The sequence below is a fragment of the Coregonus lavaretus genome (assembly GCF_964263955.1).
Source record: "Coregonus lavaretus genome assembly, chromosome: 13".
Taxonomy (NCBI): domain Eukaryota; kingdom Metazoa; phylum Chordata; class Actinopteri; order Salmoniformes; family Salmonidae; genus Coregonus; species Coregonus lavaretus.
Window position 1 is genome coordinate 50,942,715 of NC_140000.1, and position 19,623 is coordinate 50,962,337.

The following is a 19,623-nucleotide window of genomic DNA, read 5'->3' on the forward strand; positions in this document are numbered from 1 at the left end:
GGCCTTGTTCAACATGGGGTACGCCTCCACGGTTGTTTCAAGCGCTGTATCGGGGAACTTCACACTGTGTTGTGGGAACAACTCTCCGTGCAATAGTGTTGCGCTGATGAGGTGCTGGGTGAAGGAGAACCTCTCTTTGGCATGACTCAGGATGGTATCACATACCTGTAAAAGATACATCATCAGCTTTAATTTGCAATTAAGCTATTTTGATGCAAGTGATCCTGACTGACACATGCCTATGTCCAACTCAAGTATATGATTACCAAGGTGCTGATTGTTCAGGGTTTTGGCTACATACTACCAGGCCTGAAAAAAGTTCTAGGGGGAAACACTGACAATTACATCACAACTTACCTCTATAGCCAACCTCTGTTGTTCTCCTGGTCCCAGCATCCTCCGTCGCTTGATGGGCTGTTGCTGCTCGTCAGATGCGCTGTCCCCACACAAAGAGGGAATTGAGGCCCTGGGTCCAAAAAATAAAGTTTAATTTGATAACTTGCAATCAGACTTCTTAACTCACTGTAATTCCCCCTCAACACACAACCAGTGACTTTTATATATATATATATATATATATATATATATATATATATATATATATATATATATATATATATATATATATATATATATATATAGACAGACAGACAGACAGACAGATAGTGTGTATATACACACAAACTATGTCTAGTAACTGCTTTTAACCTGTGATGTACATAATTAACTGATGTTATTACGTTTTAAAGCCTTTTTCTATTACATTTGTGAGAGGGATGCAACATCATTTTGTTCTGCTGTGCACTTAGCAATAAAGTGAATCTTCAATAACAACTAGGCCTCTTCTAGAAATTGACCTGGTGGACACCTGAATAATTATTACAAACTGTGTAGTACTTTCCTGCATTATTATCAACGTCTGATTGTGTCTTCTCTTTCCTTTTAAAATACTAAAACAAATATAATTGTGACGGCTCTATGATAATCACTCACTTTGATGACCAGACACATTTAGGCTTTTAAACTGTTGTAAGTGAACTATTCATCTTTCTAACAACATCTTTATCAGCCAATAGTAAATATAGTTATTTACCTGATTGTTAGCATGCTGTCTGTGAACCTCTGGACAAGTGCTTTAATGAAGACAGGGTCGATGTTCCTCTTCTGCAGCTGGCTGAAAAGCATGTCCACATTTGGCATGATCTTGTGGAACAGTGCCAGGAAAAAACAGAAAGCCTCGTCTTTGAGCATCCTCACAAAGCCCCCCGCCTCTCTGACAGTCGGGGCATCAAAGTTCCCAGAGTCTCTGATGGTCTGGAAACACGTTAGGAGGTCATCCCTGTACTCGTACACAGTGTTTACAGCGCGACTGTGGAAGTTCCACCGTGTTGTAGAGGCTCTGGGGAGTCTATGCGCAACCACTTCGTCAAGCACGGTGGTTCGCTTGGGAGACCTGGAGAAGAAAGCAGAAAATCCTGCAAGGTCGGAAAAGAAAGTGCCGATCCTGGGGATGCGTGAAGTAGCCTGCTGCATGATGAGGTTCAGCTGATGTGCATAGCAGTGGACGTAGTGCGCATTTTCGTACACATCCACTATTTTACGCTGCACTCCGCCGGTGGCTCCCCTCATCACACTTGCTCCGTCGTAAGCCTGGGCAATAAGTTTGGCCTTTTGTCCATGTGAGAGTATGGTGCTGAGCCTCTCCAGCAGCGCTGTAGCGATGGTGTCGGCGGTTGCGTTCTCGATCAAAATGAACTCGAAAAAACGCTCTTGGACGTTACTTTTAGCATCGATGTAGCGTATCACAAGCACCAACTGGCAGTGGGTGGAAACGTCAGTCGTCTCGTCAGCTTGAATGGCGATAAAATCAGCACTCTTTACTTCCTCCAGGATGTAATCCTTAAGCACTGACAGCATACAGTCCAACAGCTCGTTCTGTATCGTCTTTGACGTGCCCTTAAAAACGGTAGCTGTCTTCAGGTGCTCCTCCAGCACACTGTCGAGGGAGGCAACAAAATCCACTAAGCCCCGGAAAATGCCGGGGTTGTCCGAGGAGTCAGTCTCCTCGTGCCCACGCAAGGCCAACTCAAAAGCCCCACAGAACTTCACACAATCGATAATTTTGGATAGAATGTGCCTGTTTTTATCCACCTCCTCATTGTGTTTCCTCACCGCAATCCTGTGGCCGTCATCCAGCTGCGTAGCAATGTTCACCCTTCCTAATACAGCTAGCTTTACAGAGTTGTCCATGTGTGCCCTGGTGTTCTCATGTTTCTTTACCTTCTCTGACAGGTGCTTCATATCCCTCACTCCGGTACCTGTCCATGCTGAATCTGACCCCGTCGTTTTAAAAAGCAAGCACGGAAAGCAAAATAAAGCATTAGCATCAGTGCACCCAGCTAGCCAAGCCTTCCTGGTGTACCAGCTACGGGAGAAGCCGCGCATATACTGCTTCCCTTTCTCGCTAGCCTGCTGTCTGATTGAGAGGTCAGGTTGATCTGGGCCCAGCTCTTTCACCCGAACTTTCTCTGACAAAGTTCTCCTCTCAAACGGATCTTGGAGGAGAGATTTCACCGAGTTAGGGTTGGGTCTTGGAGGAGTAACGTTTGCGCTCGCCATTGTCGTCTAGTAAAAATGGCGCCACTGGAGCCCGGTCCTTATTTTATCAGGGGCGAGCTTGGGGCGATAAAATAATCGCCCTCCTTGGATTCGATTTAAGATCGCTGATTGGCTACATTTTATGTCATACATTCATATCTTAAATTAGCAATTGGCTTAACTGCTACGTAGACCCGCCTCCTCGGGGCACTTTCTGTATCGCCCAGAGCTGACGAGGCGTTTGACAGGCAGAGGAAAGGTTGCGAATATGATTTTCTATCATATCTTACACATATTACTGTGTGCATTCCATATTTCAAACACACAAATATTGACATACTGATGTTTTTATTATTATTATTATTATTTTTATTTATTTTTTATTTTATTTTTTTAACTAATTTTATTTAAGGGGGCGGCGCCCTAGCGCCCTCTATCGGCCAGCCGCCACTGGTCACATATACTCTGGCAGGCCCAGTTATTCAGGAAAGCTTAAAGCACGCTCTGCCTCCTCTCCAATCTAAGCGGTTATTCCTCGAGCACCTAGAACCTAACGCTTCGATATAGCCTAAATATTTATCATTTAACTTTTTAAAATGTATTACCATTTCATATGTGACATAAACACAACCAAGGATTACTGTTATACTATTCCAGGTATTCCTTAAAGAGGTTGGGTTTCAAGTGTCTCCGGAAGGTGGTCAGTGACTCCGCTGTCCTGGCATCGTGGGGGAGCTTGTTCCACCATTGGGGTGCCAGAGAAGCGAATAGCTTTGACTAGGCTGAGCGGGAACTGCGCTTCCGTAGGGTCGGGGGGCTAGCAGGCCAGAGGTGGATGAACGTAGTGCCCTCGTTTGGGTGTAGGGTCTGATCAGAGCCTAAAGGTAAGGAGGTGCCGTTCCCCTCGCAGCTCCGTAGGCAAGCACCATGGTTTTGTAGTAGATGCGAGCTTCAATTGGAAGCCAGTGGAGTGTGCGGAGGAGCGGGGTGACATGAGAGAACTTGGGAAGGTTGAACACCAGACGGGCTGCAGCGTTCTGGATAAATTGTAGGGGTTTAATGACACAGGCAGTGAGCCCAGCCAACAGCGAGTTGCAGTTATCCAGACGGGAGATGACAAGTGACTGGATTAGGACCTGTACCGCTTTCTGTTGTAGAGCATGAATCTGCAGGATCGGGTCACCGCTTTGATGTTAGCAGAGAACGACAGGGTGTTGTCCAGGGTCACGCCAAGGACACCACCAATGATCGAAGCTTGGCTGTCATTTGACAAATAAAAACATTCTCACACTTTTGTCCATAAAAATCTCATCATGTAGTAGGCTATACCCGCACTGTATCTGCAAGCTGTTGACTAGAGTGCACATGCCAATATCAGAGTGGGCACATTCGCTATACCTAAGCAACATTCTTGTGACAAAACCATCAGTTGGCCTAGAGTTGAAAATGTGATGGAAACCCATTTAACTTGTAATTTTTATGTATTTAGACACAGACTTTTATCTAGAAACACAACTCTGATGTGAAAATGCGCATATTGCTTTTATGCAGATTTTGAATATTTCCATGAAAATCTGTCAATTGAATGGAAACCTAGCTATAGACACCCTAAAGCAGTGGTCACCAACCTTTTCTGAGTTAAGATGACTTTCGTAGTCAAAAAGCAAGCAGAGATCTACCACTCAGAATTTTTTTTAAAACATGACTTAAACAATGTAATATTAACCTAATAAAAATATAATATGTTTGGGCAGTAGGCCTAACGCTTTGAACACACCAACTGGGTCATTGCGTAAGATAGTATGCAGCATCATCTAGATATGTGTGCAACAAAAGTTGAACATTCACCTTCTGCTACCATTTCTGTCAACCGGTTTACACATACAGTTTGACGCATACATTCGATAAATCCAACGTCTGCACCACACTGAACGTACTACAACTGCCTCTGCAACGCAATGCTGTAAGGTAAACGCAGCGTTCCATTGGAAATGAATGTACTTTTGGTGTACCAAAACCCCAAACACAGTCAGTGTGTTCGAGGCGTAACACTTTTTGTTGGTCGTTGGCACATCAGGTGTGTGGTTGTTTGAATAAAAAAAAATACAAAATATCTCAGTTGGTGTAGCACTTGAAATAATTTGCTTTTTTATTTTACTGAACTGATGGTACCTGCGTTTGATGGTCATGGTGCTTTCAAGACAACTGGGAACTGAAAAAAAAACGAGGTCAAATCAGGACATCAGTGATCTTCAGGTCGGAAAGTCGGAGCTCTAGAAAGATACCAGAGTTTCCGAGTTAAATTCCGAGTTGGATGACCGTTCAAAACGATTTTTCCCAGTCGGGTCAATTTTTTTTTCAGAGTTTCCAGTTGTTTTGAACGCACTGAAGTCGGAAGTCCGAGATTTTTGAGTTCCCAGTTGTTATGAACACGGCATTAGGCACAGCGGAGGGAGAGAGCAGCCTCAAACGGTCCCTGCTCTCTCCTTCCTTTCCGCGGGTGACTGACCAGACCACAGTCTTCCACCTGATGGCGAAACTCGAGTCGCACGGCATCAGCCTCAGTCATGCACAAATTCATGTTGTTCCTATGACCATACAATGTGAAATATTCCTCGATATTAAAGTATACACGACGAGCTGCTAGTAATGATACAAATGCAGGGCTATCAATACACTTGGCTACTCATTCGTTACAGCTGCAGTGCAAGTGGAAGTACGGAATATCGCGTTTTATGTTTTGTAATAGTGTTGAATAAAAACAGTGTTGACAGTGCTGAATAACAACTTAAACATGAACTATCTCACAAAAACAGAAGCTCTTTGCTGTATTCTTTGACAGTCTCTCTGTGGTCAAGTTATTACATCTTATGTAGGCTAGTATCAAACTTAGCTGTGGTCGGGGTCGTTAAAGGATTTCAAAATGAAATGTCAAATGAAATGTTTCAAAATGGGAACACTTTTCTTACCCGGTGCAGAGGGCTTCTGAATCAAGTGCACCTACCTCTAACACGTATTTTAACGTTGGGTTTTCTACAGAAATGTTTGGTGATGGACCGGTTGGCGACCACTGTCCTAAAGACTGGCAAGAGCGCTAGTCCAGTCATTGTCACTTTGATTACGCCAGCACATCCTGGGTCACCAGCAACCCCGAACATCTAAAGAATAAGCTACAGACAACCCAAAACAAGAAGAATTGTACTTAACCCCCCCCCCCCCCCCCCCCCCCCATACTCATCTGGAGGTCGAGCATTTTATTGTCTGTATCTCTTTAATGTGTCTGTAGCTATGTAATTGTATACACTCAGTGTACAAAACATTAGGAACACCTGCTCTTTCCATGACATAGACTGACCAGGTGAAAGCTATGATCCCTTATTGATGTCACTTGTTAAATCCACTTCAATGAGTGTAGATGAAGGGGAGGAGACAGGTTAAAGAATGATTTTTAACCCTTGAGACATGTATTGTGTATGTGTGCCATTCAGAGGGTGAATGGGCAAGACAAAATATTTAAGTGCCTTTGAAAAGGGTATGGTAGTAGGTGCCTAGCGCACCAGTTTGAGAGTGTCAAGAACTGCATCGCTGCTGGGTTCAGTTTCCATGTGTATCAAGAATGGTCCACCACCCAAAGGACATCCAGCCAACTTGACACAACTGTGGGATGCATTGGAGACAACATGGGCCAGCATCTCTGTCGACTGCTTTCGGCACATTGTAGAGTCCATGCCAGGACAAATTGAGGCTCTTCTGAGGGCAAAACGGGGTGCAACTCAATATTAGGAAGGTGTTCCTAATGTTTTGTACACTCAGTGTATGTATTTATGTAAAAACTAGGGACCACAATATAAATAAGTCCCCGAATTCATAGTGCAATCCCGGTCACTTTTTAAAATATTTGTACTGTGTGTATATGTATAATTTTTTTTTACTGAAAAATCTAATCAGTCAATCAATCCAAAGTGTGCGGCGGCCATTTGATGAATGGAAAGATACATCTGTTACAAAACAGCCAAGCCTTAGACACTGGGTAGGCCTACAAAGTAGGGAGGGATGTTTTTTCTGTTTGTCCAGATTGACATAGTCTATTTATCGTGGTGTTGAAAACGCAAACCATGATATTGGAGTGCCCGAAGTCAGTAAGCTTTGTTTATTGGTTGTGTGGTGCATTGGCACATAAACCTGTTGGTGGACAATTAGTTGCATATATATACAGTGGGGAAAAAAAGTATTTAGTCAGCCACCAATTGTGCAAGTTCTCCCACTTAAAAAGATGAGAGAGGCCTGTAATTTTCATCATAGGTACACGTCAACTATGACAGACAAATTGAGAATTTTTTTTCCAGAAAATCACATTGTAGGATTTTTAATGAATTTATTTGCAAATTATGGTGGAAAATAAGTATTTGGTCACCTACAAACAAGCAAGATTTCTGGCTCTCACAGACCTGTAACTTCTTCTTTAAGAGGCTCCTCTGTCCTCCACTCGTTACCTGTATTAATGGCACCTGTTTGAACTTGTTATCAGTATAAAAGACACCTGTCCACAACCTCAAACAGTCACACTCCAAACTCCACTATGGCCAAGACCAAAGAGCTGTCAAAGGACACCAGAAACACAATTGTAGACCTGCACCAGGCTGGGAAGACTGAATCTGCAATAGGTAAGCAGCTTGGTTTGAAGAAATCAACTGTGGGAGCAATTATTAGGAAATGGAAGACATACAAGACCATTGATAATCTCCCTCGATCTGGGGCTCCACGCAAGATCTCACCCCGTGGGGTCAAAATGATCACAAGAACGGTGAGCAAAAATCCCAGAACCACACGGGGGGACCTAGTGAATGACCTGCAGAGAGCTGGGACCAAAGTAACAAAGCCTACCATCAGTAACACACTACGCCGCCAGGGACTCAAATCCTGCAGTGCCAGACGTGTCCCCCTGCTTAAGCCAGTACATGTCCAGGCCCATCTGAAGTTTGCTAGACTGCATTTGGATGATCCAGAAGAGGATTGGGAGAATGTCATATGGTCAGATGAAACCAAAATAGAACTTTTTGGTAAAAACTAAACTTGTCGTGTTTGGAGGACAAAGAATGCTGAGTTGCATCCAAAGAACACCATACCTACTGTGAAGCATGGGGGTGGAAACATCATGCTTTGGGGCTGTTTTTCTGCAAAGGGACCAGGACGACTGATCCGTGTAAAGGAAAGAATGAATGGGGCCATGTATCGTGAGATTTTGAGTGAAAACCTCCTTCCATCAGCAAGGGCATTGAAGATGAAACGTGGCTGGGTCTTTCAGCATGACAATGATCCCAAACACACCGCCCAGGCAACGAAGGAGTGGCTTCGTAAGAAGCATTTCAAGGTCCTGGAGTGGCCTAGCCAGTCTCCAGATCTCAACCACATAGAAAATCTTTGGAGGGAGTTGAAAGTCCGTGTTGCCCAGCGACAGCCCCAAAACATCACTGCTCTAGAGGAGATCTGCATGGAGGAATGGGCCAAAATACCAGCAACAGTGTGTGAAAACCTTGTGAAGACTTACAGAAAACGTTTGACCTGTGTCATTGCCAACAAAGGGTATATAACAAAGTATTGAGAAACTTTTGTTATTGACCAAATACTTATTTTCCACCATAATTTGCAAATAAATTCATTAAAAATCCTACAATGTGATTTTCTGGAGAAAAAAATTCTCAATTTGTCTGTCATAGTTGATGTGTACCTATGATGAAAATTACAGGCCTCTCTCATCTTTTTAAGTGGGAGAACTTGCACAATTGGTGGCTGACTAAATACTTTTTTCCCCCACTGTATATACAGTGGGGAGAACAAGTATTTGATACACTGCCTATTTTGCAGGTTTTCCTACTTACAAAGCATGTAGAGGTCTGTCATTTCTATCATAGGTACACTTCAACTGTGAGAGATGGAATCTAAAACAAAAATCCAGAAAATCACATTGTATGATTTTTAAGTAATGAATTTGCATTTTATTGCATGACATAAGTATTTGATACATCAGAAAAGCAGAACTTAATATTTGGTACAGAAAACTTTGTTTGCAATTACAGAGATCATACGTTTCCTGTAGGTCTTGACCAGGTTTGCACACACTGCAGCAGGGATTTTGGCCCACTCCTCAATACAGACCTTCTCCAGATCCTTCAGGTTTTAGGGCTGTCGCTGGGCAATACGGACTTTCAGCTCCCTCCAAAGATTTGCTATTGGGTTCAGGTCTGGAGACTGGCTAGGCCACTCCAGGACCTTGAGATGCTTCTTACGGAGCCACTCCTTAGTTGCCCTGGCTGTGTGATTTGGGTCGTTGTCATGCTGGAAGACCCAGCCACGACCCATCTTCAATGCTCTTACTGAGGGAAGGAGGTTGTTGGCCAAGATCTCGCGATACATGGCCCCATCCATCCTCCCCTCAATACGGTGCAGTCGTCCTGTCCCCTTTTCAGAAAAGCATCCCCAAAGAATGATGTTTCCACCACCATGCTTCTCAGTTGGGATCGTGGTCTTGGGGTTGTACTCATCCTTCTTCTTCCTCCAAACACGGCGAGTGGAGTTTAGACCAAAAAACTCTATTTTTGTCTCATCAGACCACATGACCTTCTCCCATTCCTCCTCTGGATCATCCAGATGGTCATTGGCAAACTTCAGACGGGCCTGGACATGCGCTGGCTTGAGCAGGGGGACCTTGCGTGCGCTGCAGGATTTTAATCCATGACGGCGTAGTGTGTTACTAATGGTTTTCTTTGAGACTGTGGTCCCAGCTCTCTTCAGGTCATTGACCAGGTCCTGCCGTGTAGTTCTGGGCTGATCCCTCACCTTCCTCATGATCATTGATGCCCCACGAGGTGAGATCTTCCATGGAGCCCCAGACCGAGTGTGATTGACCGTCATCTTGAACTTCTTCCATTTTCTAATAATTGCGGCAACAGTTGTTGCCTTCTCACCAAGCTGCTTGCCTATTGTCCTGTAGCCCATCCCAGCCTTGTGCAGGTCTACAATTTTATCCCTGATGTCCTTACACAGCTCTCTGGTCTTGGCCATTGTGGAGAGGTTGGAGTCTGTTTGATTGAGTGTGTGGACAAGTGTCTTTTATACAGGTAACGAGTTCAAACATGTGCAGTTAATACAGGTAATGAGTGGAGAACAGGAGGGCTTCTTAAAGAAAAACTAACAGGTCTGTGAGAGCCGGAATTCTTACTGGTTGGTAGGTGATCAAATACTTATGTCATGCAATAAAATGCAAATTAATTACTTAAAAATCATACAATGTGATTTTCTGGATTTTTGTTTTAGATTCCGTCTCTCACAGTTGAAGTGTACCTATGATAAAAATTACAGACCTCTACATGCTTTGTAAGTAGGAAAACCTGTAAAATTGGCAGTGTATCAAATACTTGTTCTCCCCACTGTATATATACAGTACCAGTCAAAACTTTGGACACACCTACTCATTCCAGGGGTTTTCTTTATTTTTACTATTTTCTACATTGTAGAATAATAGTGAAGACATCAAAACTATGAAATAACACATTTGAAATGATGTAGTAGCCAGAAAAGTGTTAAATAAATCAAAATATATTTTATATTTGAGATTCTTCAAATAGCCACCCTTTGCCTTGATGACAGCTTTGCACACTCTTGGCATTCTCTCAACCAGCTTCACCTGGAATGCTTTTCCAACAGTCTTGAAGGAGTTCCCACATATGCTGGGCACTTGTTGGAAGCTTTTCCTTCACTCTGCGGTCCGACTCATCCCAAACCATCTCAATTGGGTTGAGGTCGGGTGATTGTGGAGGCCAGGTCATCTGATGCAGCACCATCACTCTCCTTCTTGGTCAAATAGCCCTTACACAGCCTGGAGGTGTGTTGGGTCATTGTCCTGTTGAAAAACAAATGATAGTCCCACTAAGCGCAAACCAGATGGGATGACGTATCGCTGCAGAATGCTGTGGTAGCCATGCTGGTTAAGTGTGCCTTGAATTCTAAATAAATTACAGACAGTGTCACCAGCACACCTCCTCCTCCATGCTTTACGGTGGGAAATACACATGCGGAGATCATCCGTTCACCCACACCGCGTCTCACAAAGCCATGGCGGTTGGGACCAAAAATCTCAAATTTGGACTCCAGACCAAAGGACACATTTCCACCGGTCTAATATCCATTGCTCATGTTTCTTGGCCCAAGCAAGTCTCTTATTATTATTGGTGTCCTTTAGTAGTGGTTTCTTTGCAGCAATTCGACCATGAAGGCCTGATCCACACAGTCTCCTCTGAACAGTTAATGTTTAGATGTGTCTGTTACTTGAACTCTGTGAAGCATTTATTTGGGCTGCAATTTCTGAGGCTGGTAACTCTAATGAACTTATCCTCTGCAACAGAGGTAACTCTGGGTCTTCCATTCCTGTGGCGGTCCTCATGAGAGCCAGTTTCATCATAGCGCTTGATGGTTTTTGCGACTGCACTTGAAGAAACTTTCAAAGTTCTTGAAATGTTCCATTTTGACTGACCTTCATGTCTTAAAGTAATGATGGACTGTTGTTTCTCTTTGCTTATTTGAGCTGTTCTTGCCATAATATGGACTTGGTCTTTTACCAAATAGGGCTATCTTCTGTATACCCCCCTACCTTGTCACAACACAACTGATTGGCTCAAACGCATTAAGAAAAAAAGAAATTCCACAAATAAACTTTTAAGAAGGCACCCCTGTTCATTGAAATGCATTCCTGGTGACTATCTCATGAAGCTGGTTGAGAGAATGCCAAGAGTGTGCAAAGCTGTCATCAAGGCAAAGGGTGGCTATTTGAAGAATCTCAAATATATTTGTTTAATACTTTTTTGGTTACTACCTGATCCAAATGTGTATTTCATAATGTTGAGTCTTCACTATTACTTTTTAGTCATTCAGCAGACACTTTTATCCAGAGCGACTTACAGTTGGTGAGAGCATACATTTTCATACTGGCTCCCCCGTGGGAAACGAACCCACAACCCTGGCGTTGCAAGCGCCATACTCTACCAACTGAGCTACATGGGGCCTTATTATTCTACGATGTAAAAAATTGTAAAAATAAAGAAAACCCTTGAATGAGTAGGTGTGTCCAAACTTTTGACTGGTTGTGTATATAAAAAATGCCATTAAAATGTTGAAAATCTGATTTCCCCGTTACAGTATAATAACAATGGCAACAGACAATGTGAAAAACCCTAACCTGGGAACTAAAGAAATCATAGTTAGGTTACTTTGATTGGCCTATAGCCTACGGACGAGTAATCTAATTAGTAGAATTACAGAACAACGTTTTTTCTATTATATTTTAATTGGAATACAATACTTGGGTGGCAAATGATTCTGGAAAATGATAACTTCAAGCCTCCTACAGTGATTTCTGTGAACTGTGTATAACACAAAATTCGTCAAAGCTGTACATGAGCCGCTGCACATCTTACAGCTTTAGTAATAAAATGTTATGATGTAGGCAATGGCACTTGCGAACGTTAGGTGAGAAATTGTAGTATGTAGTGCGTGTGCACAGTCTGAACTGTGGGTGGAAGCAATACGCCTAGCGACTAGTCTGCGGCCGGAAACCAACACAAAGAAGAAGAGACGAAGGGCGGAAGAGACGAAGTGCACTCCATTGTGGTCCCTTCGCAGTGCTAGCTAAAATGGATGCTACCATGGAAAACATCGAACACACGCTACCGCTATACTCCAATAATGCAAAAAAGAAAAGTAAAAAGAAAGTGAATTCAGAATACACATACAAATGTAAGTAATCAAACTATCCTTTATATGTTTATTTCGGACTACAAATGAAGTAAGGAACTCTGAGCTAGTTAGCTAGCTAGTAAGCAAGCTGGCTACCTACAAAGGGGACATCATGGCGCCTTGTCTCGAATACTTGTTCTAGCAGATGCATGCGTAGAGATCAGACGGAGCGATCCACATTTGTCCTATTAGTCAGTTAGCTAGAAATGTGAATGTTATTTAATTTGAATTATATTATGCATGTAGTGATTTTCTCAAATTTTTCTTTATTTCAGTGTCTGAATATGAAACAATGGACTTTGTGAAATTGCGCGTATCAAATCGCTACATGTTTACGGGGAGGAGAAATGCCTCTCGATTGGCCTGGAGGTGAGATCAGGCTACTTAACCGAGATCCTCCCTGTACACGTTTTGTTAAATACGTGTTTTCGTTTTACCTGTCATTGAGACGAGTCAATGTGTATGTTTTGAAATCTAAATTATCATTGTGTACCTTTCTGTTGCAGGGCCATCCTCAAACACATGGGCTTGCAGGGGAAGATGACTGCCAGTCAGGCAATGAAAAAATGGGAAAATCTCAAGAAGAGATACAAGGTAGAAATTGCAGCCAACATACACTAAATATCCCAAAGTATGTGGACACATAGTTGTCAAACATCTCATTCCAAAATCACTGGCATTAATATGGAGTTGGTTCCCCCTTTACTGCTATAACAGCCTCCACTCTTCTGGGAAGGCTTTCCACTAGATGTTGGAACATTGGTGCGGGGACTTGCTTCCGTTCAGCCACGAGGAGGTCGGGCACTGATGTCAAATCAAATTTTATTGGTCACATACACATATTTAGCAGATGTTATTGCGGGTGTAGTGAAATGCTTGTGTTCCTAGCTCCAACAGTGCAGTAGTATCTAACAATTCACAACAAAACACACAAATCTAAAAGAATGGAATTAAATATATAAATATTAGGACGAGCAATGTCGGAGTGGCATTGACTAAAATACAGTAGAATAGAATACAGTATATACATATGAGATGAGTAAAGCAGTATGTAAACATTATTAAAGTGACTAGTGTTCCATTATTAAAGTGGCCAGTGATTTTATGTATATAGGGCAGCAGCCTCTAAGGTGCAGGGTTGAGTAGCCGTGTGGTAGCCGGCTAATGATGGCTATTTAAGTCTGATGGCCTTGAGATAGAAGCCGTTTTTCAGTCTATCAGTCCAAGCTTTGATGCACCTGTACTGACCTCGCCTTCTGGATGATAGCGGGGTGTACAGGCCATGGCTTGGGTGGTTAATGTGCTTGGTTATCTTTTTGGACTTCCTGTGACATCGGGTGCTGTAGGTTTCCTGGAGGGCAGGCAGTGTGCCCCCGGTGATGCGTTCGGCATTCCGCACCACCCTCTGGAGAGCCCTGCGGTTGCAGACGGTGCAATTGCCGTACCTGGCGGTGATACAGCCCGACAGGATGCTCTCAATTGTGCATCTGTAAAAGTTTGTGAGGGTCTTAGGGGCCAAGCTGTTGCGCTGCCTTCACCACACTGTCTGTGTGGGTGGCTCATTTCAGATTGTCATTGATGTGTACGCCGAGGAACTTGAAGCTTTCTACCTTCTCCACTGCGGTCCGTCAATGTGGATAGGGCTGTGCTGTTTGCTGAAGTCCACGATCAGCTCCTTCATTTTTGTTGACGTTGAGGGAGAGGTAATTTTCCTGGCACCACTCCTCCAGGGCCCTCACCTCCTCCCTGTAGGCTGTCTCATCATTGTTGGTAATCAGGCCTACTACTGTTGTCTAGTTTGCAAACTTGATGATTGAGTTGGAGGCGTGCGTGGCCACGCAGTCATGGGTGAACAGGGAGTACAGGAGGGGGCTGAGCACGCACCCTTGTGGGGCCCCTGTGTTGAAGATCAGCGAAGTGGAGGTGTTGTTTCCTACCTTCACCACCTGGGGGCGGCCCGTTAGGAAGTTGCACAGGGTGGGGTTCAGACCCAGGGCCCCAAGCTTAATGAGCTTGGAGGGTACTATGGTGTTAAATGCTGAGCTATAGTCAATTAACAGCATTCTGTCGTAGGTATTCCTCTTGTCCAGATGGGATAGGGCAGTGTGATGGTGATTGCATCGTCTGTGGATCTATTGGGGCAGTAAGCAAATTGAAGTGGGTCTAGGGTGTCAGGTAAGGTAAAGGTGACATGATCCTTAACTAGCCTCTCAAAGCACAGAAGTGAGTGCTATCTTTGCTTTCTTGGGTACTGGAACAATGGTGGACATCTTGAAGCAAGTGGGGACAGCAGACTGGGATAGGGAGAGATTGAATATGTCCGTAAGCACTCCAGCCAGCTGGTCTGCGCATGCTCAGAGGACGCGGCTAGGGATGCTATCTAGGCTGGCATCCTTGCAAGGGTTAACATGCTTAAATGTCTTACTCGCGTCAGCCACAGAGAACGAGAGCCCACAGTCCTTGGGAGCGGGCCACGTCGGTGGCACTGTGTTATCCTCAAAGTGGGTGAAGGTGTTAAGCTTGTCCGGGACAAAACGTCGGTGTCCATGAGGTGGCTGGTTTTCCCTTTGTAATCCGTGATTGTCTGTAGACCCTGCCACATACGTATCGTGTCTGAACCGTTGAATTGCGACTCCACTTTGTCTCTGTACTGACGTTTTGCCTGTTTGATTGGCTTACGGAGGGAATAACTACACTGTTCGTATTAAACCATATTCCCAGTCACCTTGCCATGGTTAAATGCGGTTGTTCGAGCTTTCAGTTTTTCGCAAATGCTGCCATATATCCACGGTTTCTGGTTTGGGTAGGTTTTAAGTCACAGTGGGAACAACATCCCCTATACACTTCCTGATGAACTCAGTCAACGTGTCCGTGTATACGTCAATGTTATTCTCAGAGGCTACCCAGAACATATCCCAATCCGTGTGATCAAAACAATCTTGAAGCATGGATTCCGATTGGTCAGACCAGCGTTGAATAGACCTTAGCACGGGTACTTCCTGTTTCTGCCTATAGGAAGGGAGGAGCAAAATGGAGTCGTGATCTGATTTGCCGAAGGGAGGGCGGGGGAGGGCCTTGTAGGCATCTCGAAAGGGGGCGTAGCAGTGGTCCAGTGTTTTTCCAGAGCGATTAGTACAGTCAATGTGTTGATAGAACTTCGGGAGCATTTTCCTCAAATTTGCTTTGTTAAAATTCCCAGCTACAATAAATGCGGCCTCAGGATATGTGGCTTCCAGTTTGCATAAAGTCCAATGTAGTTCCTTGAGGGCCGTCGTGGTATCTGCTTGAGGGGGAATATACACAGCTGTGACTATAACCGAAGATAATTCTCTTGGGAGGTAATACGGTCAGCATTTGATTGAGGTATTCTATGTTGGGTGAACAAAAGGACTTGAGTTTCTGTATGTTATCGCAATCACACCATGAGTAGTTAATCAAGAAACGAACACCTCCGCCTTCTTTCTTCCCAGAGAGTTCTTTATTCCTGTCTGCGCGATGTACTGAGAACCCAGCTGGGTTGTATGGACGGGGAAAGTATAGCCCGAGAGAGCCATGATTCCGTGAAACAGAGTATGTTACAGTCCCTGATCTCTCTTTGGAAGGAGATCCTTGCCCTGAGCTCGTCTACTTTATTGTCCAGAGACTGAACATTTAGTGAGTAATATACTCAGAAGCGGTGGATGGTGTGCACACCTCCTGAGTCGGACTAGAAGTACACTCTGAATACCTATTTTCTGCTGGTGGCGTCTTGGAGCAGCCTCTGGCATGAGTTCAATTGCCCTGGGGGGTACGAACAAAGGATCCAATTCGGGAAGTCGTATTCCTGGTCGTAATGCTGGTGAGTTACCGCCGCTCTGATATCCAAAAGTTATTTCCGGCTGCGAGCTTTACACCACTCCAGCCGACGCTTGGCATTGCGCATGGTGATTTTAGGATTGTGTGCGGCTGCTCGGCCATGGAAACCCATTTCATGAAACTCCCTACAAACAGTTATTGTGCTGACGTTGCTTCCAGGGGCATTTTGGAACTCGTAGTGAGTGTTGCAACCGAGGACAGACGATTTTTACGCGCTTCAGCACTCGGCGGTCCCGTTCTGTGAGCTTGTGCAGGGGCTGAGTCACTGGCCTGCTGGTGCTCTTTCATGCCGTCCCTGGGAGGGGTGCGTCACTTGAGTGGGTTGAGTTACTGACGTGATCTTCCTGTCTGGGTTGGCGCCCCCCCCCCCCCTTGGTTTGTGCTGTGGTGGAGACCTCTGTGGGCTATACTCGGCCTTGTCTCAGGATTGTAAGTTGGTGGTTGGGGATATCCCTCTAGTGGTGCGGGGGCTGTGCTTTGGCGGAGTGGGTGGGGTTATATCCTTCCTGTTTGGCCCTGTCCGGGGGTTTCTTCGGATGGGGCCACAGTGTCTCCGGACCGCTCCTGTCTCAGCCTCCAGTATTTATGCTGCAGTAGTTTATGTGTCGGGGGGCTGGGGTTAGTTGGTTATACCTGGAGTACTTCTCCTGTCTTATCCAGTGTCCTGTGTGAATTTAAGTATGCTCTCTCTAATTCTCTCGTTCTCTCTTTCTCTCTGAGAACCTGAGCCCTAGGACCATACGTCAGGACTACCGGGCATGATGACACCCTGCTGCCCCCAGTCCGCCTGGCCTTGCTGCTATTCCAGTTTCAACTGTTCTGCCTGCGGCTACGAAACCCCTACCTGTCCCAGACCTGCTGTTTTCAACTCTAAATGATCGGCTATGAAAAGCCAACTGAGAGACCTGAGCCCTAGGACCATACGTCGGGACTACCGGCCGTGGTGACTCCTTGCTATCCCCAGTCCGCCTGGCCTTGCTGCTATTCCAGTTTAAACTGTTCTGCCTGCGGTTATGGAACCCCTACCTGTCCCAGACCTGCTGTTTTAAACTCTAATGATCGGCTATGAAAAGCCAACTGAGATTTATTCCTGATTATTATTTGACCATGCTTGTCACTTATGAACATTTTTGAACATCTTGGCATGGTTCTGTTATAATCTCCACCCGGCACAGCCAGAAGAGGACTGGCCACCCCTCATAGCCTGGTTCCTCTCTAGGTTTCTTCCTAGGTTTTGCCTTTCTAGGGAGTTTTTCCTAGCCACCGTGCTTCTACACCTGCATTACTAGCTGTTTGGGGTTTTAGGCTGGGTTTCTGTACAGCACTTCGAGATATTAGCTGATGTAAGAAGGGCTATATAAAATAAAATTGATTGATTGATTGATTGATTGTGTGGCCTACCACTTCGCGGCTGAGCCGTTTTTGCTCCTAGACGTTTCCACTTCACAATAACAGCACTTACAGTTGACCAGGGCAGAAATTTGACGAACTGACTAGTTGGAAAGGTGGCATCCTATGACGGTGCCACTTTGAAAGTCACTGAGCTCTTCAGTAAGGCCATTCTACTGCAAATGTTTGTCTATGGAGATTGCATGGCTGTGCTCGATTTTATACACGTCAGCAGTGGGTGTGGCTGAAATGGCAGAATCCAGTAATTTGAAGGGGTATACACATACTTTCGTGTACCTCATGATTGAAACCTCATGAAATTGACCCTATAATAGGCATCCTTATATAGTTATAAATAACCCTGCCCAAGAGACATCTAGTGCCTACTACTTTGTCCAAGCCTAACATCTACTCAACTAATCATCAAATCCTTCATTATCTGACTACCTACTAATACTGTTTATCCTTGTTTTGGGGACAGGAGCTGAAGTACCCTCCCCCAGGGGTGCAGGTGTTCCCCCACAGTTGGCGTTGGTACGATCTGATGAGTGATGCAATGGAGGGGCGTCTGGCAGGCTCAGCCCCCATCATCGGCCCACTCCCCCCAGGCACCAGCGACAGTGATTTTCTCCCTGACGCCCGGCCCAGGAAGAGAGCCATGATGGGGGGGATAGGGGTGATGGGGATGCACTGCGACCTGGACGAGATGGACACCGAGAGGGCGACGCTGGAGACCGAACGGGCGGCATTGGAGGGCGAGCGAGAGGTGATGGGGAGAGAGCGGATGGCGCTGGAGAGAGAGCAAGCAGGGCTGGAAAGAGAGATGGCCAACCTGGACCGGGAGCGCGCCCAACTGGAGAGGGAGAAGGCGGCGGTGGAGAGAGAGAGGGGACTGATAGAGAAGGAGAAAGCGCAGGTGGCCAGGGATAGGCTCGCTGTGGACAGAGACAGAGCTCTACTGGCGGAGGGTAGAGCAGCGGAGGAGAATGGTGCAGAAGGACAGAGCAGTAAAACAGGAGGACAGAGGGTCGTTGGGTCATTGGAAAGAACCGAGAGATTCCTCAAGATGTTTGAAAAGTTGGTTGAACGTATGTGAAGAACAATTACATGTTTGTTTACACTAGACTAGGCTATTCAATTGGGAAGTAATTGGATATCATCTGTATTGGTTTTATTTTCTATGAAGGTACAACGTTTTCATTGACAAATCCTTTTTGTATTGCTGTTCAGAGATACCTGTATGCCTATTGTTAGCTGGGCTAGAAGCATTTGAACATTAACTGCCTAAACAGTTGTACTCAATCAGTTCATTTCAAAATAAGTTTGCAGTTACACACCTCACCTGTCAATTCTCAATTAAAAAGTTAAGCCATTGAGGTCATCAAAACAACTTTATTCAATTGTGGTATTTCCATACATAGCACACAATAGCAGGCTATTATTATTATTATTATTATTATTATTAACCCCATCCACACCCAACAGACCACCCCCTCCCCAGTCAGACACTAGTATTGATCTTTATTGATATAGGCTATTGTGGTCAAAACAACAACTTTGAAATGTAATATACCAAATATTGCAGTTCATGTAAAAAAAGTTACTTCAGAATATATTTTTATATTACAGTACAGACTTTACAACAAATGCTTGTTTAATTGCTTCTTTTATTGCAATGATATTCAATTGACCATTCCAGTAAGCTTCAGCTTCAATTAGTTTATGCTAGTATAATTGTTTTTTTTTAAAAATAGTGTTAGATTTCTGTAATATAATTTTTCCTTTACAAAAACATATTTAAACAATATTACTGGTTGTCATTGCCAGTCGTGAACAGACACGAAACAATGTTTGATTGTTGGATCAATAAAATGTCAAATTTTAATTGTCTCTTTGCATCAAGTTGCAGAACAGTTTGGCTTTTGACAAATAAAGTTCTCTGGTGTGTATTTGTGTGTGTATGTGTAGGAATGAGAGATACACACCATTTCT

At 44.4% G+C, this 19,623-nt stretch overlaps 1 protein-coding gene across 1 annotated transcript; it reads left to right on the forward strand.

The window, feature by feature from the left end:
- The first annotated feature begins 12,243 nt into the window (after positions 1-12,243).
- Positions 12,244-19,580, forward strand: LOC311139625 (uncharacterized protein). Its single transcript, XM_084174536.1, has 4 exons — positions 12,244-12,387; positions 12,663-12,756; positions 12,894-12,981; positions 18,113-19,580. Exons 1-4 carry the CDS (start codon positions 12,285-12,287, stop codon positions 18,725-18,727), a joined length of 900 nt encoding a protein of 299 aa, XP_084030662.1. The 5' UTR covers positions 12,244-12,284; the 3' UTR covers positions 18,728-19,580.
- Positions 19,581-19,623: the final 43 nt, after the last annotated feature.

Excerpts from the sequence above, each read along its gene's own strand:
- LOC311139625 (XM_084174536.1), top strand. The coding sequence starts at position 12,285 with ATGGATGCTACCATGGAAAACATCGAACACACGCTACCGCTATACTCC. Across the intron at positions 12,388-12,662 it reads TTCAGAATACACATACAAAT|TGTCTGAATATGAAACAATG; the intron begins GTAAGTAATCAA and ends TCTTTATTTCAG. Across the intron at positions 12,982-18,112 it reads ATCTCAAGAAGAGATACAAG|GAGCTGAAGTACCCTCCCCC; the intron begins GTAGAAATTGCA and ends TTTTGGGGACAG.